At 37.5% G+C, this 27,293-nt stretch overlaps 1 protein-coding gene across 1 annotated transcript; it reads right to left on the bottom strand.

The window, feature by feature from the left end:
• Positions 1 to 642: 642 nt before the first annotated feature.
• Positions 643 to 27,293, bottom strand: LOC309622193 (calcium-activated chloride channel regulator 4-like). The gene is made up of 14 exons (XM_082409319.1): positions 27,086 to 27,293; positions 24,038 to 24,178; positions 23,750 to 23,897; positions 20,316 to 20,424; positions 18,373 to 18,550; positions 17,809 to 18,027; positions 15,524 to 15,751; positions 12,030 to 12,207; positions 10,671 to 10,777; positions 7,913 to 8,128; positions 7,049 to 7,316; positions 3,603 to 3,773; positions 2,423 to 2,659; positions 643 to 2,063 (listed from the first exon to the last, which is right to left on the bottom strand). Exons 1-14 carry the CDS (start codon positions 27,242 to 27,244, stop codon positions 1,660 to 1,662), a joined length of 2,763 nt encoding a protein of 920 aa, XP_082265445.1. The 5' UTR covers positions 27,245 to 27,293; the 3' UTR covers positions 643 to 1,659.

Here is a 27,293-nt window from a genome sequence, read left to right on the forward strand (position 1 = left end):
GGGCAGGAATAAAGACACAGACGTAGAGAATGGACTTGTGGACAAGGGGAGGGGGAAGGGTAAGCTGGGACGAAGTGAGAGAGTAGCATTGACATATACACACTACCAAATGTAAAATAGATAGCTAGTGGGAAGCAGCTGCATAGCACAGGGAGATCAGCTTGGTGTGGGGTTTTTTTTCCCTTCAGGAATCCTGCAGTCATTTGAATCTCTGGGGTTGATAAGGGGCTGTTCTTCCCCACTTAGGGCTGCCTCTCTTCCTTTAGTGGGATAGCTTAGATTTTTTTTCCTGTAGCTAGATTCCCTGCCAGAGGTGATAGCCCCAAAGTTTGATAACTAGATCAACTATTAGATCATGAATGATGCTATAGGACTGTACTGGAAATCCCATGCAGAGCCTTTATACTGCAGGTGTTCTCACTAGTTTGTCCTGGACTATAGCCAGAGCTAGCTTTGTGGGCATGCAAAAGCACATTTGCATGGTGCTTCATGCTTAGAAGGTCCCTGTACTTAGTTTAATGCTTTGCTGTTGCCATCTTGAAATCCTCATTAATTTTTGAACAGGGGCTCCTCATTTTCATTTTTTACTGAGTCCTATAAATTTTGTAGCTTATTCAGACTACAACAATGGTAATCATTCAGTTATTTTTCTGACTCTTACTAATTCACAATTAGCTATTTGATGCAGTCCTGGAAATAAGTCTAAACCAAGGCCCGACCTGGAAGGGGAGAGCCTTCAACTGAGACCCATCTGAGCAAATCTATTGCACCAGAGCATCAGGGACAGTAAGAACCAGACTAGCAGGCTTTACCTCCAGAGTTATGGGGTTGGTGGGTGGGAAGGACACAGGGAAAGTCTGGTTGTTGTGTATTATTTCTGTCACTATCATAGAATTTCAGGCTTTTATTCCCCTCCCAGTAAAGGCCTGTTGTCCTACACTTAGCCTTTCCTACATTTTCTCCATGTTCACCTGTATGTGCATAGCTTTTAGCAATGCCTGAGTAGGTGCCAGCCCACTAGAGGAACTAATTGTGCTAATAGACCTTCTGCCTCAATAGCACAGTCCGCAAATGCCCTACTACACAGCTCGTTTTCCAATGAATGCTATGAGAGTAAAACCAACATTCCCATTTATCAGGTGTTTCCCACTTATTTCCTCTTCCCTACCTTCTTTAATATTATCTTCCATATCAATGAAGTGCAGTAAACATGTCCTTATTTATATTGTATATAGTAGTATATAATTGAAGACCTTCAGTGAATACAATAAAATCAATTTATACTGAAAAATATTGAGGCCAAATTCATTTTTCTCAAATATTGTTTATTTGCCTTCTTACACTTGCATTTTGACCACTCCAATAGACAGTTTTAACTTCTTGATGACATTTGAATTTTTGTAGAGAACTTTTGTGTCAGATAATATACAACCAGGTATGAATATGAAAAAGGATCTTTATCACCTTTTGTGATAAAACAATGAATAAATAAAATTATTTAATTTAATATTGATTCACAATTTTTCAGACACCTCTTCATGTTTATATGTAGTCAAACTATCCCTTCTAAAACTCTTAAAATTATTTGTATGAGTTCATGATCACACATGATAAATTTAAAAATTCAGAAACATCCTTTACTTTTGTTGTTGATGTTTTTTAAAACCCTGTTCTAGGTCTGCTAGAATTTCTTTTCTTGCTTAAGACATAAATGGTAATACTTAAAATCACACTGACAATTATCACAGCGCCAACCACTAACAGCACCAAAGTAGAAATGCTGAGTCCGGACGTAGGGGGATCAGATATGTAACCTTGAGAAACAAACAAAGCTTGTGCAATGTTAGATACTTGCGATGTCAAATTGCTTTCATCCACACTTTGAATGGCAATGAATATGTGGGTTGCATTTTCTTCTGAGATATTTCCTGGTTTGAATGTAAAGGTTTCCTTGGAGTTGGCCTCATTTGGTAACAGATCAGTAGTGTTTACTTGCAGAGCATTATCAAAATTATCCCTTAGATCCAGGATACTTCCACTTATTCTTATGATATACTTTTGAACTAAGAAAAAAAAAAGTTACATGTAGTTTAGAAACTAGAGCATACCATATTAAATTTCTTTTTATTCATTCTCCTCAAAGATGTCATTTAGTCATGCCAAGCTTATATCCAGAGCCTTATTTATTTTTCCATAAAAGCTGAATTCTGATTTTTAAACTCTGCCAAATGCTACCTTCTTTATGAAAAGTGATAGCAGGTTAAAATGTGTCACATTTGATGATTCAAAACATGAGATTATAAAATTAATACTTTGCTGAGCTATTAATTATAAATTATTTTCCTCTCACACAACCTTACACCCTTGCTTTTGCAACAAGCAACTTTCACTTAATCAACACTGCATGACACTTCGTCCTTACCTTTTCCAACATCAAAATTATCTCCTGGTGCTGTCCATGTTAGACTGATCTCATCCTCATCTGATGTGGCCTCAAGGTCTGTGATTTGACTTGGTGGGAAGACGTCAGTCGAGGAGGGAAGATTTGGAACATTTGAAACCACAAATGCACCTCCAGATGCTGTTCTGGTGAAACTCTCCAAGTTTGTCTGAGTGTTCTCATCAATTTCAGGTCTTGGTGGATTCCCTTCAATGGCCCCTGCATTAAAAATTCCTGGTATTTAATGGGCAAATCTGTACTAATATTTTCAGAACTCAACAAATTGTATTTCCTACCCCACATCTTTCCCTTTTTTTCCCATATACAAAGTTACATTTACTAATTTTGGTGACAAAGTCATAAACATGCAGTTGGTGGAAGAATTCTCTCATTAGTATCCTGACCAGAGTATTGTAGGGTAGAGCTGGATAAATAAATTGCTTTGGCATTAAGGCTGCACTGAATGGGAATATTGTTGTATAATTCAACATATGCCTTAAAAATAAAGGAAATGCTTTATTTCTCAAATTATCTTCAAGATGGGAATAAACCTGGGGAAATTACTACTGGTTCCCTCCCAACCACTTGTGCCAGGTTCCTTACTTCCTCCCTGTTGCAAGTGTTAGGGAATAATACTTCGGGTTATATTCCAATTGCCAACAGAAAGCTCCTAAAAGTCACAAGCAACAGAACAAAGGAAAGCTAACAAAAATGCATTTTTAATCCTTATCATCACCTTCCTCTGCACATTTTTCCTTTTGACTCAGTAAAAACTTTCCAAATAAATGTTTACTCACATTTCTTTTAACAGCATATGTAATCGGAAGGATAAATTCTACCACTGGTTTGTACTTAGGGGCATAACCTATTAGCCTGTTTGCTTCATCCTGAACTGAAAATGTGGCATATTATTGTTGATATAGGTAAGATGCTCCAAACTAATATAATAATGGGTGACATTTATCAAGATGCCAGACACTGTACGAAACCTTACGTTAATTTGGAGGCACACTGTAGTATGACTGAGCACTTCATTCCAGAAATGGAAAAAGCTATACTCTGAAGTTGTAAAATATTTGCAGCCTTAATCATATCAACTCACAATTATTCAAGCCATCACTGGGTTTCAGTGACGGCGTGAATAATATTATGAGGTACTCACCATTCACTACCCAGCCTGGTATATATGCAGCTCTATTCAGTGGATGCCTTAAGTTTCGCATGACAGCATTTTCTCCTCCATGAGCCCGTACTTTCAAGCTATATCTGCCATTTTCTTTAAAAGTTGTAAAATATCTGGAGTAGACTCCATCATTCTTAAAAGAATCAGCACCTTATTATGGAAGTGAAGGAATAAATTACTATTGTAAAGAAAAAGAGAAATTTATGCATTTTCTAAACCAAGCATATGGCCTTTATAAGCATATTGCCTTGATTGGGCTCCCTATTCTGTGATTGACCCCTTGGGGAATATTTCCATTTTGCTCTGCCAACTAGTATCTTGTTGAATTGATATCCTTGTGTTACTTTGTGTGTGTGTGTGTGTGTGTGTGTGTGTGTGTGTGTATACACACAAGGATCCCCACTAAAGAAAAATTGTCTTTGCATAAGATTTACTTATCACTCCAGTCACCTACAAATTACCTATTTTGACTTATCTTCAAACACTCCTTTTTATTTTTATTTTATTTTTTTATTTCAAGATTTCCTTAGCTAATTTATTAATTTTAAAAGATTTTTTTTACATCTTTATTGGAGTATAATTGCTTTACAATGTTGTGTTAGTTTCCACTATATAAAAAAGTGAATCAGCTATATGTATACATATATCCCGATATCCCTTCCCTCTTGTGCCTCCCTCCCACCCTCCCTATCCCACCCCTCTAGGTGGCCACAAAGCACCGAGTTGATCTCCCTGTGCTATGCGACTGCTTCCCACTAGCTATCTATTTTACATTTGGTTGTGTATATATGTCCATGCTACTCTCTCACTTCATCCCAGCTTACCCTTCCCCCTGCCTGTGTCCTCAAGTCCATTCTCTACATCTGCATCTTTATTCCTGTCCTGCCACTAGGTTTCTCAGAACCATTTTTTTCCCTTTAGATTCCATATATATATGTTAGCATACGGTATTTGTTTTTATCTTTCTGACTTACTTCACTCTGTATGACAGACTCTAGGTCCATCCACCTCACTACAAATAACTCAATTTCGTTTCTTTTTATGGCTGAGTAATATTCCATTGTATATATGTGCCACATCTTCTTTATCCATTCATCTGTCGATGGACCCTTAGGTTGCTTCCATGTCCTGGCTATTGTAAATAGTGCTGCAATGAACGTTGGGGTGCGTGTGTCCTTTTGAATTATGGTTTTCTCAGGGTATATGCCCAGTAGTGGGATTGCTGGGTCATGTGGTAGTTCTATTTTTAGTTTTTTAAGGAACCCCCATACTGTTCTCCATAGTGGCTGTATCAATTTACATTCCCACCAGCAGTGCAAGAGGGTTCTCTTTTCTCCACACTCTCTCCATCATTTATTGTTTGTAGATTTTTTGATGGCCATTCTGACCAGTGTGAGGTGATACCTCATCGTGGTTTTGATTTGCATTTCTCTAACGATTAGTGATGTTAAGTATCCTTTCATGTGTTTGTTGGCAATCTGCATATCTCCTTTGGAGAAATGTCTATTTAAGTCTTCCACCCATTTTTGGATTGGGTCGTTTGGTTTTTTTGATATTGAGCTGCATGAGCTGCTTGTATATTTTGGAGATTAATCCTTTGTCAGTTGCTTTATTTGCAAATATTTTCTCCCATTCTGAGGGTTGGCTTTTCATCTTGTTTATGGTTTCCTTTGCTGTGCAAAAGCTTTTAAGTTTCATTAGATCTCATTTGTTTATTTTTGTTTTTATTTCCATTACTCTAGGAGGTGGGTCAAAAGGATCTTGCTGTGACTTATGTCATAGAGTGTTCTGCCTATGTTTTCCTCTAAGAGTTTTATAGTGTCTGGCCTTACATTTAGGTCTTTAATCCATTTTGAGTTTATTTTTGTATATGGTGTTAGGAAGTATTCTAATTTCATTCTTTTACATGTAGCTGTCCAGTTTTCCCAGCACCACTTATTGAAGAGGCTGTCCTTTCTCCATTGTATATTCTTGCCTCCTTTGTCAAAGATAAGGTGACCATATGTGCATGGGTTTATCTCTAGGCTCTCCTTTTTATTTTTAATCCTTACCTCTTACGCTATCATCCATTAAGTTTCTGGTCTAACAGTGGAAAACCCATCTATTATTAGAATAAACATTTGGGGGAGCTCAGGAATATTGTATCATAAGGATATTTCTTCATATCACCGGTACTAGAGTTATTTGTTAAATTGCAAACACATTTCTCAGGGAGGTTATGACTCTAGGAGAGAGGTTCTTAAAATAAGGTCCTTGGACCAACAGCCTCTGCATTTCTCTGGATCATATTAGGAATGCAAATTTCTTAATTTGCACTCCTAGGGAAGGCTCCAACATTCATATTCTGTTTTAACAAGCCCTTCAGGTGATTCCCTTTCATGCTGAAGTTTGAGAACCCCTGCTCTAAGTCATTGTTAATCACCAATACCTTCTTAGGTAAAGGTGTCCCAAATTAGTTAAGTAGTCCTTGGGTTTCATCTGAGAAATGAAACAAGATACACGAGTTTTAATGTAGCATGGAAGGGGTTGGGGAAAAAGAAAGAGTCACCGGACAGTTTAGGAAAATATTGTCATATTAGATGAAGACACTGAGGTGAACCAAGGAACAATTTTGCCTTCTAAATTTTTCACAGGGCCAACTCTAGTTGATGGTAGGATTATAAATTGACTGATTTAATTACACTGAAAAGAAGTTGATAGAAAATTCTGACAACTTAGAAGTTTACTGATGCGGTAATTTCTTTACTAAATGACCTCTCAAAAGAAGTTTCAGTTCCCAGAATAATTCAAAGCCTGGGAAAAAGGTCTTTAAGTACCACTCACCCGCATAGACCAAGGAGATAGAGCATGACCAACACTCTGTTTTGTTTTCTCCCAGTCAGATCTGGTATCTGATGATGCTCCAGTGATGTTCCCTCCACCGTTATGGCAGATCTGCCTTCCCTTGTGCCTCAGTTCCCGAGAGTATATGTGAACTTTTATCTAGCTGTTGGGAATTACTCTTGCCTGTCACCCTCTCCCTGCCAAGGGCCCAAATTCTACTTAATTCCATACTACTGCTTGAGTTTCACCGTCTCTCACCAGCCTTTCTTGATTATATGCCCCTAAGAAACACTTATTCAGAATTCTTGATTCAGTCCTCAATCTCTCCAATGAGACTTTCCTATCTGTTGGTAAACATTGGTTGTCTAGGTGACAAACAATAATAACAGTAAATAAAATTCATTGAGTGTTTACCATGTGTAAGACACTTGCAAATCACTTTGTAGATGTTACCTGGATAGAATTTCATGCTGGTCCAGCTGTTCATCCAAAATCTGCATCAATTCTTCTGGTGCCTATCCCTCTGCCCCACACTGCCACAGGGACATAACATATCCTGAGTTATGAAAATATAGGCTTGTTCAGAGAAACCTGTGAATTACCTGCACCATTATCCAAAAGTTCCAAAACTTCTGTATTCCCATTATTTGATTCAATGAAAGCAGTCACATTGGCTCCAAGAATGGGTATATACCCCTGTAGAATTTCTGCATAAACAATCATTGGGCTGGGGAAACTGTTTGTGTCTTTATTCATTTTAGCATTCACCGTGATTGGAGGCACAGAAGAATTTGCCGCTCGAGAATTTACTGTTATAGTTAATGTCTCTGCGTTTGCTTTTGCTTGAAGACTGTAAGTCCAAACACCCACCTAAAAATTCAATGGAAATGGAGTAAGTGTCCAAGAGCAAGTTATTTTCTGTTTCCATTATCTAACTCTAAAATAAATTGTATAAGTGTGTTGCAGAATAAACAGGGTTTTGAGAGTTTTGAGGGTTTTGAGGGTAAAATGATGAGAGTTGAGGCAGTTTGGCTAGGACATCCTGACTATTGTCATGCCTGGTGTCCAAAATTTATGAAATCTCGGTAAAAATAAGCTTTGGAAAGTTTGCCTTGACCTTATCCTTTGATCTCAAAGTTCATAGATTCTATGATCTGGTGGTACTAAGAAATGGCTCTGTAGCTATCTACACAGCAAGCTGCACAGACTCGTACTACATTGCCTTCTCAAAGTTATTCTTAGCCTACCTAATTTTTTCCCTTCTCTTCCTTCCTCCTAATGCGTAAATTCTTTCTTTTTCCTGTCACCAAAAGTTTCAGGGCAATACCGGCAGGCATAGAAAGTACATTCTATTTTATCTTAATTTTGAAATGATACAAGTATTGGCACCCATATTTATGATATTAAACAATGTATTTTCACCTGTAAAATAAATTTGCAAGGAAGTCCAAAAGTTAATTGTTTACCTTTGTAGTTCCTGGAATACTGAGATAGGCCATTTTGGAAGTTGAATCCACTGTGAAATTTCCCACTGGTTTTCCAGTGGGATCCAAGAGAGAAATAACAGGAAGCTGTTGGTTCCATGTGATGAGAAAGAATGTGTCCTTTCCCACAGTGCTATCAATTATTACAGTGCCGTTCATCCAGCCACTACTGTTGAGTTTTAATCCCTTACTTTCAAGCTGTTTAAATATATCAAAAAATTAATGACTAGAGAAGAGAGTAATTTTATGCTTTTTTCTTTTTTACATATTTTTAAATTTCTGCCCTGAGAACAAACTTAAATATGGCATACCACCTTAGGCTTGTGATCTCTCTGAAAGCTGATTGAGATGTGACTGTTGTCAGTCAGAAAGTGTGGAAATACAGGGACTGAGGACAGCACAGGGTATAATAAAAGCATTAGAGCAGGAGAATGGGGTTTACAGCTGGAGATATGGCCCTGTTATTATTTTCCCAGTTGTCTTGGCAAACACCCACCCTAGGATTTAGCATTAAAGGGTACACCTACCTCTGAGGAGATTAGCTCTGTGTGTGTGTGTGTGTGTGTGTGTGTGTGTTGCCCTCAGTTTACCATTTTCTTGATAACCTAAAATAAAATAATGCTGGTGGCTAGAGTGTTTGAGTAGAGGAGACACAGTAAGTGGTGGAGTTCAAGAGAGAAAATCAGAACTAGCAAATAATGAGACAAACACTTAGGGATATTTTTCTGATGTGAAACTTGAAATAATTTTTCACACACTATAGAGCATTAACATTGGACAGTAATCATGCCCAACAAGAGTGGAAAGAGGGCAAACTGATGTCTATGAAGGATGAAATCCTGAGGAGAGAAGAAGTGAAAGATAGGACCTTTCTCTAAGAGGGGCTTAAAGGAAAGTTTTTCAAGTCTTTGTGGACAACTCTCAGTCAAGGAGAGCCAACTTCATCCACTGACCAAGAAGGTGCTTCCTTCAGATGTGTCATTTCAGGAATGATGGGAAATCTCACTTCTACTCCATCACAGTCCTAAACCACAGATACCTTCACACCAACGCTGACAGAAGGATATGAATTCTACCACTGAAACACGATGGCCGTGACAAATATCTTAGTCCTATGTTAAATGGATATGTCTTTGAGTGGACAAAATATTGAGTTAAATTTGAATGTAAATAGCTTTTTAAGCCTCCCCATCAGGAAAGTCTAAGAAAGTTATAAGGCCTTGACTACATAGTAGTATTATGGCAAAATAACTAATTAAAGAGAGGGATGCAACCTTTTCTCTGTATTCCAGCTCCACCGTCCAAATCCAAGTTTCCATCCACTCAGATAGCATACCTCTACCTTGTCACTATTTTCTCCCAAGATTTACCCATCATGTATGTCAATCCAGATTAACCTTTCAAAAATTTGTTTTCTTTTTGTTATTTCTCTATTTAAGAACCTATAGGCATTTCAAGTGAGGGGAACAAAACTTTACTCCTCCCCCTTTCATACTGTTTAAAAAGTCCATCCCCAAAATTTGGAGCACCTCCTGCATGCAAATGTCTCATTTGCAGATGATTTCCCAATTTCTGCTCTTATATTTTAAAGTTCTTTTGGTATATTCCACTCTGATATACCATCATCCACACAGAACAAGCATAAAATGATATCCTCAAAATTAGTTCTCTCACCTTATTTGTCAATTTTAGACAATTGTGTCATCATTCTCTGTCAACAAGACTGAAACCCTCAGAAATGAGCTTTATTCTCCTTCAGTTTATTCTTTGTACACTGCCAAGCTAGATATCAGACCAGTTTTTAATTTGGGTTCAGGCTGAACTGCAAACCAGATCTCCAAACCAATCTGCAATATTATCCTAACCTTACATCCTATACTTCTGTCCTCCTCATTGTTGGAGAGTAGAGGAAAATAGGTTTAGATGAATATGTCAAGTTTTAAAGTAGGCAATGAGGTGAATTGGAAGATGGAAGATGGATGACTTGGCATAAAGTGACATGATATAGACTTAGTGGGAATGCATGTGGAGAGAAACAGAATTTTGTAAATTATATTTTGAAGGAAACAGGCTCTGTTAACATTTTTCATGGGGCATGAACAAAGAATCAATTTACTCCAAGTTTTTAAATGTAAGTAACAGAAAATGGTGGTGTTATTGAAACACAGAAGAGAAATGGAGTTGAGGCAAACAAAGAGAAGAGAGGTGAATAGCATAAAAAGACAGTGAAAAAAGTGCTTTAAGAGATAAGAGAAGCCCTAGACTTGTAGATATGCTCTGATTATTCACTCTCTTTCTCCTGACAAATTTATTTCCAAGATATAATCCTTCCATTTCCAAACCACATTCTTGAGTTCATTTATCTAAATTAAATATATTTCATAGCAGTGAAGGTTGGGTAAATCTTGGAAGCATGAGGTTTTTTTTAATGCATTCATAGAAAAACGGATGCTATACTATTGGACAAAGTCTATTTTTGGTGGAAAATTTAACAGCATTAGGTTTTGATGTTATCCTTTAACCAAACCCCATGGGAAAAGGAAAAAAAATACACCTGCTATTTCACTACTTCAATACTTAATCTGGTCATATCTAAAGGATAATTTCTATTTCAGATTGATTTTTTTAATTAAAATTTTATTTGAGAAAGATATAGAACTCAAAACTTATAACAACCAAATTATTTTTCTTGGTTATGGCTAAATGCAGACATAAAAACCCAAGGACTGGGAACTCTGACCTGAAGAGACTGCTGGGAGGCATCGGTGTTTCCTGATGCAAGGGCCGTGAAAGCATCAATGAGGCCATTGTTCTGGGCTTCATCTGTAGCATAAAAATGTTTTCCTCCTAAGGTGTAAATACATTAACTCGGTTGCTTTCCAGAAAATAAATATTTTCACATTTTAATGATTAATTAGATATCGGGTAAACAAAGCCATAGTTTCAGTTTGTATTGTTAAAATAGACCAAAATCAGATAGGTGTAATGCTTAACTCTGAAATGTTAACTTAAAAATGTCATAACTGGGAGGTAAGCTACCTTTAAACCCCACTTATAGAAATCTTCCTGGCTTAAATGCATGAAATAATCAAAGAATATGAAAGATGTTACAATTTCATGTACTAAAGCTCACAGAGTTCACATAACCTTTTAGGAGAATTATTCACTTTAATTATCATTTAAGATACAGTTCTAACAATGTAAGCTTTCAGGTTTTCCAGCCAGAGTGGATCAGAATCAGAAAATTAGAAAAGTTAAAGAGCTTTCATATTGAGATATCCTGACAATAGTTGGCAATGAGGAGATAAAAAAACGGTAAACAATAGAGACAAGTCCAAAAAAGGCACTACTTTGGGAGGAATACTTGGGACAGAAATATTTTACAATGGCCGTAAAAGTACTTTGAAATGATGGGAGTTTGTACAATTAAGCATTAAAGAGCAAGTATATATTTGGTAACATTAGAGGTCAATTCAATGCAATAATTGATATTCATAATGTTATAAATTGTGTTCTCTACTATGTTTAAGAAGGCACTGAAAACATGTAGTCCATTTTCATTACATGTCTCTGTATCTAAGATAATAGCTATTGTATATTTAATCAGAAACCTTGTTATTATATTTATACAGCCTGAGCCATTCCTTAACCTCCAGTCTAGACTCTGGTCTCATGTATTTCCCACTGTCCCTCAATGTGGCTTGCATTGTCATCCCAACATGATTTTTTTCCCTCTCATCACTTTTTCTTCCAGAGAAAGCAAACAACTTGATAAATGTCCAGCTCCAGTGTCACCTTGTCTCTCATGCCTTCTTTCCCTGACTCTATTCAACCCTGAGAGAATCAATGGCTCCCTCTGCTCACATAGTGCTTGACTCCTATGTATGTCTCCTGTTATGGAGGAGTGTTATTATGTTATCTGACTACTAGTTTTATTTGTCTCTCCAGCCAGGATGACTGTGAGCACCTTGAGATCAGGTCTGGTTTAACTCTGGTCCCAGGCTCCTAGCACAGCAGGAGCTTAAGAGAAGTTGTCGAATTGTCAGCCTCTACATTTATGCATTGTTATCAAAGGACTAGAATGTATGTCATATTTTACCTGTTACATTGCTCATCTCTATGACTGCTTTATCGGCATTTGGTCCCAGAGCAATAAAATGAATGATGGCCCCACTTTGTTTCACTTCATCAATACAAGTCTTTGCATAACTATCCTCCCCATCAGTCAGCAGCACTATTTCAGATCCATCTATTTGGGAGTTAGCGTTTCTAATTACCTACAAATATAATCAGAGCATTATTACAGGTGTTCCTAGATCAAATGGACATAGAAAATAAAGTGTGCAGAAAAGAGGAGATGGCTTCTTTTTTAAAATCATAGGATCTGCAGTCAACAACTGCTAGGGGAACTTAAACACGACTTTTTATTTTCTGTCCACCTGCTGTAGGGAATGTTTGCTCAGATGAAGTTGTGTGGGAGCAGGGGTGTGGAAAATCCTACTTGGGTTAAATGACTATGACATCTCAGTCTGGGGAACTCAGGACAACTAGACACCAAAAATATAATGGCAGAATGTGGCATTAAATATTTTTCTGTTTTCTTTGACCAGCGTGTCCTCTGACAGGCCTTCGGTGTATAAAGTCTGTTGTATATGCAGCTAGATGCATTAAGAGTTTACCTCAACATTTTTTAAAAAGTTAATGACTCCAAATTAGGGAACCCTCAGTATGCTTATAAAGAAAAGATATGGAAAGTTCTAAGCAGGTCAAGGTTAGAGATCTTCTTATATAATTTTTATTTTACCTCTAATAGTCACAAGCACAAAACTAAGCGTGGTGTAAGAGAATACATGACTTATTGAGATTGTGTTCTATTTGTGGCTTGAACCAACTGAGAGTTTTGAATCTAGACACCTGTAAGAAAGGATAAAGAGAATTTATCCCAGGATAGCAACCGTATTTCATCTTTGACAGCTTTATTGGTAATGGCTTCTTGACACACCATTTTGAGATATTGAGTCCAGTCCAAGAGGAAAAAAATGACAGGTTATCAGTGGCTTTCAGGAACTTGCAGTGGAGGTGTGTATAGATTTACAAAGGAGGGTTTAGAATGTAGAAATTCTTAATAACGCTGGTGTCAGGGGACAAAGTGACCAGTCTCATTTCAAGTTTTGCATGTTTTGAGGCAAAGAATGACTATTATATACATTTTATAATATATGTGAAATATGGTGTGATGTGCAGGAACCAAACTAAAATATAGGAAATCCGTTGATACATTATAGCATTTATACAGCATCCCCACCACATTCCCCCTACATATTCGAGAACAAATGAAGATTCAGAGATTAAGCAGAGTTCTCTGTCCTTCACATCTCCCTTTCTTGTATTAGTTTATTCACTGAACACTTGCAATGTGTTATTCACTGTACTGGTTCCTGGGGATTCAGCAGGAACTACATGGTTTTTGCATTCATGGAAAGAATTAAATTTAAAGATATTTATTGAGAGTTGGGTGATAGGCTGAGGAAATATAGAGAAGAGTGACAAAGACACAACTAATATATTCAGTAAAGAGAAACAATATTATAGTGCTACCATTTACTGAAATTTGCTATGTGTTAAATGTGTTTTACACATTGTGTAATTTAATTCAACTCCAAACTCCCAACCTGTCCCTAGATTACTACCCTACTACCACTCTTACTCCCTACATTTTATTTTAAATTGGGCAACCAGAGTCATCTTCCTAAAACATGAATTAATTATCAGTCTCTGATACTTAAAAGCCTTCTGTTGTGTTTAAAATACAAACCTCTTATATTTTTTGAGGGTTTGAAGGATCTAACCATTGTCTACCTGGCAATCATATTTCATACCCCTTCATCTGCCAAATTCCAGTGCCAATAGCTTCTATCATTTCTTAGAATAATTTAGTTTTTTTCACCTCTTTCCCAAGGGACTTTGCCCTTTTCTTTCCGCCTGAACCACTGGCTCCTTCTCATCCTTCAAATCTTAGCTTAAACATCACCCTTCAGAAAGTGCCTCAATGGCCTCTCTACCTAAAGTAGGCTGTGCCCCTCTTTTCCCTGTTACTTAATCACGTTACCTTTCTTTGGTCCCTTCACAACACTATCTCCACAACCTTCAATTATTGTTTTTAAAAAAAATTAATTGAGTGATTTATCTATATATTATCTGTTCCCCACTGAATTAACATGCAAGATTTGCTTCTTACATAAATAGTGTTGAATTAATTAAAATATGTTATGTTTACTCCCTGCTCCCTACAATATGTTGAATAAATTAAACATGAACAACCCTACGTGCTAGCTTTCATTACCTTATTGATGAGGTAATTGAAGGCTAGTGAGGTGAAGAGTCATGCTTAGGGTCAGAAAGCTGGTAAGTTATCATTGTAGTTTGAACCCCGACTTCATGTTAGAAAGCTATGCTAAAATGCTATTCTATTTATAAAAGAGGGGTATTCAATAGAGTTGGGAGTAGCAGGAAAAGCTACATAAAGGAGCAAGGATTTTGAAGAATTGGTACAATTTTAACATGCAAAGATGGAAAAGAAGTATTTTAGGTAGAGGAATTACATGGGCAAATATATGGAGGCTGTTAGTACTTAGTGGGCTTGGAGAACAATGTGTACAGTAAGTTGGTTGGAGCATAGAGCATTGGGAAGGGAGAACTGAGAAAACAACTGGCAAGAGAGTTGAGGGCAGATTTATCAGAGGCTGAGAAGCTTTTAAATAACATCAGACTGAGAAATTCAGACTTAATTTTATAGACTGTGAGGGGACAGGATTTCTAAGCAGGAAAATGACACAAATGATATTAATTGTGAGTTCAAGATGACCATTTGTATAAAAATAAGATTCATAATAATAATTATTGTGAATTATATGTTTACTATGTAATATAATAAATATGTTCTAAGTATGAACATGTATCTTTTTGCTCATAATAATCCTATGAGATAGGCATTCTTATTTTCCTATATTTTATAGATAAGGCATTGAGAATCCAAAGAGACTGAAAACTTTGCCTAGATCACATGGCTTGTAAGTAGCAGAGCCAGTACTCTGATGTCAAAACTCATGTTCTGACCAGTATTCCTTACCCTAAGTATGACTAACAGTTCCTGTTACATCTGGAACTTTGACAGATAAACATTAGTTTCCCTAACTGAACATCACAGAAACTAAAATGAAGATTGGCCTGAAGTGGAATCATACCATCTGACTTGCTTCTTTGTCTTAAAATTTGATGACTCTTGCTGCTCAAGAACTCTTATTTATTTAATTAACATTAATTGAGCATTGACTACTGCATGGTAATAAGACAAAGTCTCTGACCTCATTGGGCTTATACTCCAGTGGAATTTTAATAGTCATTTATTTACCCATTACTTTACTCATTGATTTACTGATCCATTAAAATATGGACAAGTGATTTTTTCTATGTGATTAGTTCTCTGCTTCTTAGAATTAGTTATGTTAAAATTAGGGAGCAAGTATGTGAAGCAGCACTTAACATAAAAATGTCCTAATAATAAACAAACTATATCTGAAGTACAATTTTCACCTGAAATCCTGATTTAATTCCACTGCAGATGGAAGTTCCTCCAGTAGCAACTGTAGGTAAACTCTCCAAGAGCTTTCTTCTTTCATTGCTGCTTATTATTTGGATTAGATTAGTTTTGATGTAGGCAGTATTATCAAAGTGCACCATCCCCACCCAGGATCCATTTTCAACGGTCTGCAGCAGGAAATGTTTTGCTGCTTGATTCATTCGATTTAGGCGATTAAAATCCTGAATAAAAAAGGTTAGGAAAAACAACCAAGTAATTTTTGACTGGAAAATAATAGCAGATCACATAAAATGAGTGAATAGAATTTGTTTTTAAAGATTTTATGTCAATAGTAGTTGATGTTATTAAAGAAAACAAGTTTTTCAATTGAAAAATTGAAAAATACAGTTTTATTATGTAATACATATGTATAGTATAGTAAGGAACCCAGGCTTTTAACCAGAGCTGATTCTTGGCTTCTAAGAACTTAAATTAGAGGTGTAGAGTAGGGTGGGCGTTGGGCTGGAACTGGGGGGGTGATGACATCTTAGAGACTGCTTAATTACTCCTGGGATCCTCTGTTCCAGTTGTATCAAGTTGAAACTACTCCCCAGGTCCCACAGTTTCAAACCAGACTATCATGGACTCCAGCTAGAAACTGAAATCTCTCCATCCACTGGCCACCAGACTACCCAAAAGATGAAACTTACTCTAAATTCTGAGAGACTCTGTTCCTACCCCACCCATTTCCTCTTCTGCTCCTAACCTCTCCCCACCACATTTCCACTAGGGATTAACTGGAATTGGTTCTTTGGTAACCCATTGGGACTCATATCCTTATTTCCTGGGTGAATACCCAGGATATATACCTTTCCATGCATTTGTCTTTTTTCAGTCCCTCAATACCAATTGACCTGTGGTACTCCTTCCTAACACATGCCCAAATTTCCCTCTGAACTCCCCGGAACCAAATCATGGTGAAGAACTTTTTCTACATCCCCATCTTAGCAGGTTTTCTCTACCACTTTGCTTTACCTTTAAACGTGGCTCTGCCTGCACCCTGTCTAGGGGAGGCTGCTCATCTTCTTCCAATTAAGAACCTCATCTCTCCCCAGCGATACTTCCTAGAACACTTCTGTGTGCTGGTATCTACCACTCTGATGCTCTTTCGGAAACCCTGTGCTATTGTGGATTATTTCACCCAGCTGTATCATCCTCTGCCCTCTCCACTACCACCCAACCCCCATTTGTTGAATACATTATTCCTGATCTTCAGCATGCTCTGTTCTGCCTCAAATGTGCCATCCTTCTGGGTACCTTATCACATTACATCTGCTCATTTGTAGTCCATTCATTTCAACAATTATTTATTGAGTGCCTACATGTGATAAACCCTATTCTAGACAAAAGGGATACAAAGATGAATAAGACTGCTTCAAGTCCTAGGGGATCTGGTTCCTAGAGAACATGGTTTCAAGTCCTAGAGGAGTTCACAGTATAGTAGGAGAGAAATGTGTAATTTCAATATAATATATAGTAAAAGAGGTTTGTACAGGTCATTGTGGAAGATCTGCTGAAGGGCCCTTAGCCCAGCCTGGAAGACCAGCCCATGTCCTGGACAAAGTGGGTACCTACATCAAATTTTGAAGGATAAGGTAAGTATGAGTTAACTCATGATGCGGAAGAGAGAGAATTTTGTCTCTTGAACTATGAACTGTTCAAGGATATGGATCTCTATTCCTAAAGCCTAGTACAGTGCCTAGTACCATTCACTTAATGAGGGTAGAAGGAATGAATGGCTGAATCTGGTCCTATCTTCTTTATGGGGATGCTTTTTGTCTGTGTCTTTGAGTATAAGGAGGTCATTCATATAGGTGATGCAAATAAGGTAAAGCCATGTTAAGAATTCTCCTGGTTGATCTTTCACTCTCTCCTCATGCCTGTCAAGTATTTACAGTAGATAGAGGGAGCAAGTTTAGGAAACTTTTACATATTTCAGCCTCTAGTTCTGATCTTCTAACAAAAGCTTTACTAAAGGACCTTAAAGTCCTCCTCCATAAACTCTCCATTTTCTGGAAAAAAACAGAGATTCTTGGATTAGGTCCTTCTAACTCTATTGCCATCCTTCTTTCTTTATAATGTTCATTGCCCCTCTTGAGGTCAAGATCACAGGAAGTGATGGTACTTATGCCACCATGCAGTTTAGAAGAATCCAGGTGCAGGTAGCAGTCAGAGTGTTCTTAAGCATTCAGTCACTGCCCTGTCCCTACATCCAGGAAAAATGGGTGCATGAACTTACCCCCATGCTTCCAGACTTATCAAGGACTAAGCACACAATTCTTTCCCTGATCTTTAGCAATGAGAAGACAGGCGGAGGGGGTGGTGCCACCATAACCGTTGTGTTTCTAAAATCCTCAGAATTGCTGATCACCTCCCATGTGCTTCTGAAATTGCACATTTTGTTTTGTAGGCTTGGAGCTTCACGGTTATGGTTTTTTTCATTACAGAATTCAGCGACCTAAAAGGTTAACAAAATGAAAAGAAATTTTATATATGATACATTTATTTTTTTATATGATGCATTTAAAAACTCAACTACAAATCTGAAAAGCATTAAAAACCTCTTCTCTAAAAATGTTGTTTATTGAATGAAATATGATTCAGGGAGGAAACATATAATAGTAAGGCAGATTTTCAATAATAATAATAATAGGTGACACTAGATGAGTGCTTACTATGTGCCAGCCAATGTTCAAAGAACTCTATAATAATACATCTAATCCCTGAACAGATATTTTATAAACATGATAACAAGTCCTCTGATTATAAATATACAGTCTGAAGTAATGATTGGTATACTTACAGAATCAATACCTTGCATAAACATTATGGATGTCTTTTCAGTTTGATATTTATCAGGGAAGAACTGACAATCTTTTTCATACAGTTTTGTCTTGGAATCAATTTTGCATCTACTAGTTACACAGCTGTTTCCTTGACACTTATACACTCCGTTTATACCAGTAATGCCTCTGGAACACCTGAAAATGTGTGACAGTTAGTCTTTGAGGCAACCTAATCATTAAAATTTTTATAAAACCTTAAGTGGTCTTCTTATCAAGGTTTTCAATAATGATCTTTATCAAGGTTTTTATTCTTATTTGAATACCACATACATCCTATTTTGACAGCAAAGTTTCAGGGTTCCTACCAGAGCACTTATCTGTTTTTCAAGAAAATTTTGAGGGAAATTTTAAGTAGGATCTCCAGTCTATGCAAAGGGTGAGTTCTCTTCTGGAATTAAATCTCCTGCTGTCCTGCTTATACTAGTGGCTGTAGGCTCCCCTTTTCCAAACATCTCTCCTAGTAGCCTTGTGATGGTAAATGCACTGCAGGCATCTGGAAAAGGCATCTTATGAAATCATTTACTCTTGGTACCAGTTTAGCCTAAGGCTGTTTGTATATTTCTTATTCAAAGAAATTATCTTCAAGAGAATGAAATGTTGCATAGCTACAAGTATTTTGATTACTCAAGGAATATTTTTATCCAAAATGAAATGTGGCTAGAAAGAAAGACTGGGATACTGCCAAGGACAATAAAGGATAGTAGAGGGATTTTAGACATATGTTTTATTGCATGGAATTTGCCATAAGTGGTAGTGATTGTAACAAATATGCTGGAATGTGAATGTAGCTCATCTTTTCAGTATATTCCAGTTCAAATTAAAGAAGCAAAGACTAGATTTTATTTAGTAATTTAGGGAGTCTTCTAAATATGTCTGTGCCTCTATTGCCCCAAAACTCAGCAAACATAATGGTGTTATCTATGTTAACAACCATGATGGATATTATGCATAGACTTAGACATTTAGGGGAATATGATATAAACAAATATAATCACATAATAGTCTTTAAAATACTCATCCTAAAACTTGGTGCTATGGTGCTGAGGAAGGACCTTCATTGAAATTTGTACATTTTTGATAACTCCCCACCCCCAGCAGGGCATCTAAGATTGATTAAGCTGCTGATGCCCAATTTTACATTGATTACCGAATCCATTCTGCTCTCTTGATCTCAGAATCAAGAGGATTGTCTATTATTAACTGTGATGTTAGATTTGTATTTTAACATGAACGTTATAAATCCCAGGAAATTTCTGTTCCGCTCTTTGAAGCTGGTTGATTTCCTACTCAGCCGCATTTACCACTACTTATTTTTTTCATTCTTTTGTCGGGTAAATAATTTTGACCTCCTAGCACATAGTACAACCCTTTAAAGAGAGCACTAACTTCAGCAAAAATGGGTTCTGGCAGCTATGGTAGAGAGGTATAAAAATATGTCAACTTGACTACCAAATGCTCTTGAAGTTATGTGTATTTTAAATGAACAACCAGCTTCAGGACTTCCCTGGTGGCACAGTGGTGAAGACTCTGTGCTCCCAATGCAGGGGACCTGGGTTCCAACCCTTGTCAGGTAACTAGATCCCACATGCATGCTGCAGCTAAGAGTTTGCATGCCACAACTAAGGAGCCAGCAAGATGCAGCTAAGGAGCCCACCTGCCGCAACTAAGACCAAGCACAACCAAATGAATAAATAAGTTTTTAAAATGAATAAATAAATAAATGGACAACCAGCTTCTTTGAGATACATTTTCTTAAAAAACCAAAAAGCACTGTTTTGTGATATAGCATCTGTTACCTGCATTGGGACAAAAATGAAAGAAAGGCTTTTGAAAGAAATCAGTCTAAGGAAAATGAGAAGTTACTGCCTGCAGTAATTTAAGACAGTTTAAATAGTCATGCCTTGTTGCTTCAATTTTCTTTGACCCAGCTCTGTAGAAAGGCTTATCATCATTGTACTCATCAAACACTCCCCAGCGGAGATGGGCCCACTCATGGACAAACAGTCTACCTGTGGGAAAATATTTCAAATACATGATTATATTTCAAGTGACATAATCCATCCCTCATATATTTTAAGAAAATTTTTAAAAATCCAGAATGTTTAGGCTTTAAATAACTGCTAACATTTATATTTTTGTTTATAAAAAAGCATACTGAATTACATTTCATTTTATTAATTATATAGTTTTTAGCATATTATTTTTTATTCCACATTTGTTAAGTCAACGAAACATTTATTATGTGTATGCCATGGGCAGAACAGATTGAACTTTGAGTTTTGGTTCTTGGGGGGCAAAAAGTCTTAGATATTACAGTGGTTTTTGGCTCTACAAAACTCACTCCTACCAACAATATAAACATATGTATAACACATCTGTGGTATTAAAATTTCATGAAGGTACAATTAGTTTTAAAATGTCTATATATGCTCCGTAGGGGATTGATAATGAAAGAAAAAGATTGAAAAACACTGCTATAGACAAAATATAATTTGGGCGGGTGTCTAAATGAGGTGATTAATTTATAGTACTTAGCACATATAAGCATTAATGAAATGAGAACAATTATTTTTAATTATATATATTCAGCACTATACTAGATTCTAGGAAATATACATATGAGTAAGATATAATCCTTGACTAGGATAAGGTTAGAGAGAGGGAGTCAGAATTAAAATTTTTCTTCCCTAAGAATTTCAGGGTGAATAGAAGAATAAAGAATTTCATCCTTGAAATGCAGGATGAAAAAATAAGTACATTTTTTGTTTTAGTAATATTAGGAAAAACTTCAGCGGAAATAGATATGGAGAAGTAGAAGTTGGAAATATAGTCTGGTCCACTCCAATGTGTGTTTCTCCAACTCAGATTACCTCGTGAGATCTGAAAATTGGAGGACAGTGTCAGTATTATGAGGAAGTCATGTTTCTTCTTTATGTCCTTGCTACTCAAAATGTGTTCCTTTCACCAACAGTGTCAGCATCACATGGGAGCTGACAAGAAATGCAGAATCTTGCGTCTACTCTAGACCTATTGACTCAGAATCTGCTTATTAACAAGATCCCTAAATTATTCCTCTACACATTAAAGTTTAAAAACACTGTTTTTAGGTTCCTAGGCAAATGGGGCCAGATGAGTGAACATGAATTATATACATCCTTCAGTGTGGGAGGAAAAAGCTCTCATATCAGCTGCAGTGATAGGAATTTGGTGAATCTTAGGAAAATTTAAATCTGCCTGCGCCTGTGGTTCCTTTTTTTAGAAGAGTCCACTCTCAGACTGGCTTTCTTTTCAGCTCATGACTGGTTGCCTGGCTCCCATGCCTTCCTCAGTTTGCTGAAAGAAGAGAATTCAGGTGCTCTGACCACACATACAAAAAGGTAACTATGTGAGGAGATGATATGTTAATTAGCTCAACTGTAGTAATCATTTCACTATGTACATGTATAGCAAATTATCATGTTGTACATCTTAATTATATATAATTTTTATTAAAAAAGCAACACCTCTGACTTAGAATTCCATTCCTATCTCAATCATTGTCTCAGTTCCTACTAGCCCTGTTCTCACTTCCAACAGCATTTCTGTGTGTGTGTGTGTGTGTCTGTGTGTACTTTTAAAATCTGCTGTGGAGGCAGCTTGCAGCCACACTGAACTGCTGCTTGGATGGTCCAAAAGATCTTTCCAGGGACCTATTGTTTTTGTTTTCATTTTTATTACAAATTACATAGATTTTGAGGAGTTTCTTCTTAATCTTATTTCCCCCCAAAGCTTTGTTGTTTTTAAGGCATTGTTTTGCAGAATGTGAGTTTTCCCACAAACACATGTATCACATTATGGCAGAAACACTTGTCTAAGAAGGAAGGGGGGAAACTGTCAGTTATGGGATAAGGGCTGAGGTGAGGGGTATGGGAAAAGAATAAGAACTCCGGTAGGGGCATTGGCTTTAGAAACTGAAGAAAATCTTCCTCTTCTAAGACAGGTGGAAGTGGAGGCAAATGAAGGTGGACATGAGTTTGGAAGTAGAGAGGAAGAAGGTAGGGACTTCTATTTTCTCAATCAAAGCATCCGTTAACTTATGAGGTGGAAAACACTGGCTAGTGATCTTAAGAAAAGTGGTAGAAGTTTAGAACAGCTGCTATGGGCAATGAGAAAGGGAGAGGAGAGAAGGCAAGTCCAATCATTGTTGAGTAGATTTGAGGACTTCACTGAGCTTGGAAAACGTGTTTTTTAAAAAGATACCAACTAGGTTTATAATTTTCTTTCACAATCTTGGAAACATATTAACAAGAGTCCAAAAAAATGACTGGAAATTCAGTACAGAGGATTGGCAAGTTGAATAAAACAAGGATAAGAATGGTGAGGGAGTTGTGCTATTTATACTTGTAGCTGACATGACTGACTTTGCTGGATATGTCAGGTAGAAAAGAAAGTATATCTAGAAGGGCACAAAGGATTAAAGGTGCCAAGTACAACAAGCATGGTCAGACTAAAGTATGGGGGAGAGGTAAGATTGGGATGGGATAGGATGATGGAGCTTTTAGGATTCGGTCCAGGCAATGTTGAGGACCATGACTAGCTGCCTGTTTGACAGAGATAAGAGACTTAATGAATGTTCACTGAAGGGGCAGTGGAAGAGGAAGAAGTGGTTCTGGGGTGTGCAGATTCAGGAAGGCTTTCATTGATTAGTGATGTATGAGTTGGACTCTCCTTTGACAATAATTTTCATTTTCATCTGAAAAATATCGTGCTTTAGTTCATTTGAAACAATGATCTTAACTCTTAGATTGAACCAGATGAGATGCCATTTTCATAGGTAAAAATGATCAGTTATAGACAAGTTCATCTGGTTCAAAGAATGGATTGAATAACAGTATCAGCAACTAACAGCCTTTGAGTGTTTTCTCTTGGCCAGGAACTATCATCTTGGCCCTTTTCAGCTTGCCACGCATCTGCCTTCCATGGAGGTGGCATGTGATTGATTAATATCCAGCAGTGGAGAACTGAAAAATTAAAATCTAAAAAGTGTTCCTAAAGCAAAACATTTACTATGGCCATCCCATGTTCAAATTTCTGTAGAGACCATACTGAGTACAATTACAAGGATGATCTAGTTTAATATTCCCAACATTTCTATAAGATAGGAGCTCCTCTACTCACCATTTTTTAGGAAATAAGCACAGAGAGGCTGGGTCACTTGTCCAAGGTCACCCATAGCTGTAGGGGAGTCAGGATTTGACCCTAGGGACTCTGGCTCCAAGGCTTGTACACTGAACATGGATATAAAGCTACGTGTTGGAATCATGGCAAAATATTTGTTTTAACCAAAATTCCTACCTGATGGTCCAAATTCATTTAGTTTTTTTCCAAGTACAAAGTCGGGGGTGAAGTGAATGTATTCTCCTTTTTCTTCACAGGCTGTGAACTGCTTGGTATATGGCTCATCTCTACCTGGGAGGGTAGGTGGTGAGACTAAAACATCAGCCTGAAAATGTTTAAAAAGGTGTTTAAAACATCAGAATAGGAATGATAACATTTGTGTGAAAAACTCTGAAATGAATAATTTAGGTCAAAATTGAGAAGCAGTAGAGAAAATATTTTTAAGAGAAGATTTTTGACTCTTACATGTTTGTAGCTTTCATGTTTTGGCCTCTTGTATTGACTTTTACTCTTCCAGTTCTCTGGAATTAATATTGATACATTTTTGAAAAAAAACCTTTTTTCTGTGGCTTCAAACAGATAAGTAGATGCTGCAGTCACCATGCCCTATTATTATAGGAAAAAAGAGAAGTGAGGATGGCCAAGGGAGAGTAGACTAAATGAACAGGCATTCATCACAGGCAATTCTCACCTTTAGTCATTAATACAAAAAGCAACTGACTGGTGAGTAGGGTTTCTGATTCAAAATTTAAAATCTGTCACCTGTCAGTCCAAAACTGTGGCTTAATTCTGCACATATAACAGCTTTCAGTCTTGTATAATCCTACATCAAAAGGCAAATACTTATGTTTGGCATTAAAAGGAATTGTTTAATATTATAAAAGGCATGGACTTTGGAAGCATCTAGACTTGGTTCCAATACCAGCTTAATACTCTGGCTTAGACGTTGGCTAGTTTATATGACTGCTTTGAATCTCAGTCTCCCTGTCTCCTTAATATACTATTACAACCTATCTTTAAGGTTGCCACAAACATGAAATTAGTTATAAAGTACACATAGGCAGTCATAAAACTCATTGATATCATTATTATTATAATTCCTAGTAGGGAACAGTCTTACCTGATGCAAGCTGAGGAAAACAGTTTATGGCGATGGCCTATAGAAGAGGTTTTCACTATATTCCCACCTCCCAGCAGAGGCAGCTGGGTTGGGAGCACAGGGAGTGGAGTAGTGGAAAAATTCATAGGAGAGGCAGAGCTTTTTGATCATAGGCAGAGCTTCTTGCTCTGCCATCAAGCTGAAAATAATATCACCTTATACTGTTTAGTATCCTGAACCCCAAAATGTTATGATTAATAGGAGAAATAGTTCCTCCGAAGAGCTTATTATCTAGTGGAGGAAATAGATGGATAAAATGTTCTTTGGTAATCTATTCTGCATGATCAAATCCACTGAATAACTGAGGAGTACTGGGTGCTGTATGACGATGTCAACCTCTTCATGTTGCTGGCAGCACCACAGTCTACAGTATTGTTTATGTCAAAGTAGATCCTCCTCTCAATTCTTCCTGACCTAACATAAGACCACAATAAAATTATTCTTCTTCAGGAATTTCAGGACATTCTTTCCTGTTCTCTGGAAGATGGTCTAGTGTGTTCTTAGTGTATTGAAGAGATCATTAAACTGACTAGGCTCAGGGCAGGGATCAGCCAGAAGCCAGAGTGCAGAGAACTGAGACCCAGATGACCGGCTCTTGTTAGGAAAAGGACTTTAGAGAGCTCCCGAAGTAGGTTGGAGGTTACTTCTCAATTGATGATAATTATATTTTTCCAAGTGTTCAGGCCAAAACCCCTGAAGTTTTTTTTATGACTCCTACTTTCCCTCCACCCCTCCTCTACTCCACACACCTATCAACAAACTTCTCTATGACACTCTTAGAATTTGTCCAGAATCACACCCCAGTAATGATCTCTACCACAATATCCCTGCTCCTATTCAACATTACTTCTCACCCTTGAAGCCTTCTGTGACTTCTATTTTTACCTCCTCCCCTCCCCTACCCCACACATCTAAACCATCAGCAAATTTGCCTATGATAACCTCACAGACAAAGAACATGTTCAGAATCACACCACATTAATGATCTCTACCACAATATCCCTGTTCCGAGTCACCAGCACTTCTCACTTGCAACAGCTCCCAACCCAGTGTGCCTCTGTACCTCTATGCTGCAACAGAGCTTATACAAGATGAGGGACAAAGGAAAGCCCTCTACAGTGTTTCCTCAAACTGCCGACAGAGTGACTCCAGAACAAGCACAAGAGAACACACCTCTCCTCTTCTATGGATTCTGATTTCACTCAGAGTAAAAGCCCAAATCTTTCCGATGATCTGGGCCCTGCTACCTCTCCACCTTCAGCTCTCCCCCACCGTTCTTCCTGTTCATTCACAGTTGTTTCCTTGGTCACATCAGACATGCTGTCACCTCCAAGCCACTGCACCTGCTGTTCCCTCCCCCAGGTTTTCAACTGGCTCTTCCAGGCCTCTGCCCAGATGTCACATCAACAGTGAGACTTTCCCTGACTACCCTGCATGAAACAGTAACCCACATTCTCTCCCTACCCCAGTCCTGCCAACACTGCCTATCCCCCTTTGCTGATTTATTTCACTGCATAGCAACTTACTACCGTCGGCCTGCTCTACGTTGACATGTTTTTATTATCTATATCATTTGAAAAGAATATATACTGCAGGAGATCGGGAGCTTTAAAAAATTTCACTGCTCTCTCTCCTGGCATGCCATAAGCAAGCATTCAATAAATAACTGTTTAAAGAACAGACAAGTCCAAGCGATTGTCTTCCCAGTTCAGTTCAGCCTGCTGCTGCTTCTCACCAGAAGGATGGGAGATAATTTCCCCTTTTCGGTTCGTAACATTTGATAGCAACGGACTTAAAACAGAGATTCTCTTTCTTTGATCCCCTTTTCTTTCCCTCCTGTAGTGTGAAAAGAGATTGTGTTTGTCAAAATAAACGGCACGGGGACTATAAACATTCCCTGTACTCCAGACATTTTCTGAGGCTGAATTTAAGCAGTAAAGATGTACTGCAGTGAAGTTGTATGCTGAGGACCACCCTGCAAACTGTGTTTGAGAGACATTAATGAGTTGCATGTAGGCCTGGAAATATGCTAAATATTCAGAAAACGTTATAGTATATCTGAAATAAAAGTAAACTTTCTTCCAAAAAAAAGAACAGACAAGTCCAGTTGCTAATTTAGAGATTACGAAACTGAGGATCAGGGAGACCCCATGCCTTGTCTTTGGTCTTATGGTGAGACAGGGTAGAATGCTGTCTAGAACCTTCAATTTCCACTGCACATTGCAGCATTGTTTTTTACTTCATCATGCTGCTTTTAAACTTCCTAGAGTGCTGAGAAGTTTCCATTGCAATTATTAACTACTATATATTTTTTCTCATCAATTCAAACAGAAGAAATCCCATTTCTTTCTTACCTTTATCTTTTCAATTAGTGTTTCATCTTCTGGCACAGCAGGGTCTATAGCAATGATAATGCCCTCATAGCCATTGTTATCCAGCTGAACAAGGGAAGTATTGGACCCCTGCAGCAGGTATAGGGCCAAGAGGAAGACAAAATTTCTGAGTAACTCCATTATGCCTCTTGAGTTGTTCCCAACCCCAATGTTGTTCAAGAAGCTTTTC

The sequence above is a fragment of the Balaenoptera borealis genome (assembly GCF_965194805.1).
Source record: "Balaenoptera borealis genome assembly, contig: HAP1_SCAFFOLD_1782, whole genome shotgun sequence".
NCBI classification, from domain to species: domain Eukaryota; kingdom Metazoa; phylum Chordata; class Mammalia; order Artiodactyla; family Balaenopteridae; genus Balaenoptera; species Balaenoptera borealis.

Excerpts from the sequence above, each read along its gene's own strand:
- LOC309622193 (XM_082409319.1), bottom strand. The coding sequence starts at position 27,244 with ATGGAGTTACTCAGAAATTTTGTCTTCCTCTTGGCCCTATACCTGCTG. Across the intron at positions 18,028-18,372 it reads TTATGCAAGGTATTGATTCT|GTCGCTGAATTCTGTAATGA; the intron begins GTAAGTATACCA and ends TTAACCTTTTAG. Across the intron at positions 12,208-15,523 it reads GAATTAAATCAGGATTTCAG|GTAATTAGAAACGCTAACTC; the intron begins GTGAAAATTGTA and ends TTATATTTGTAG.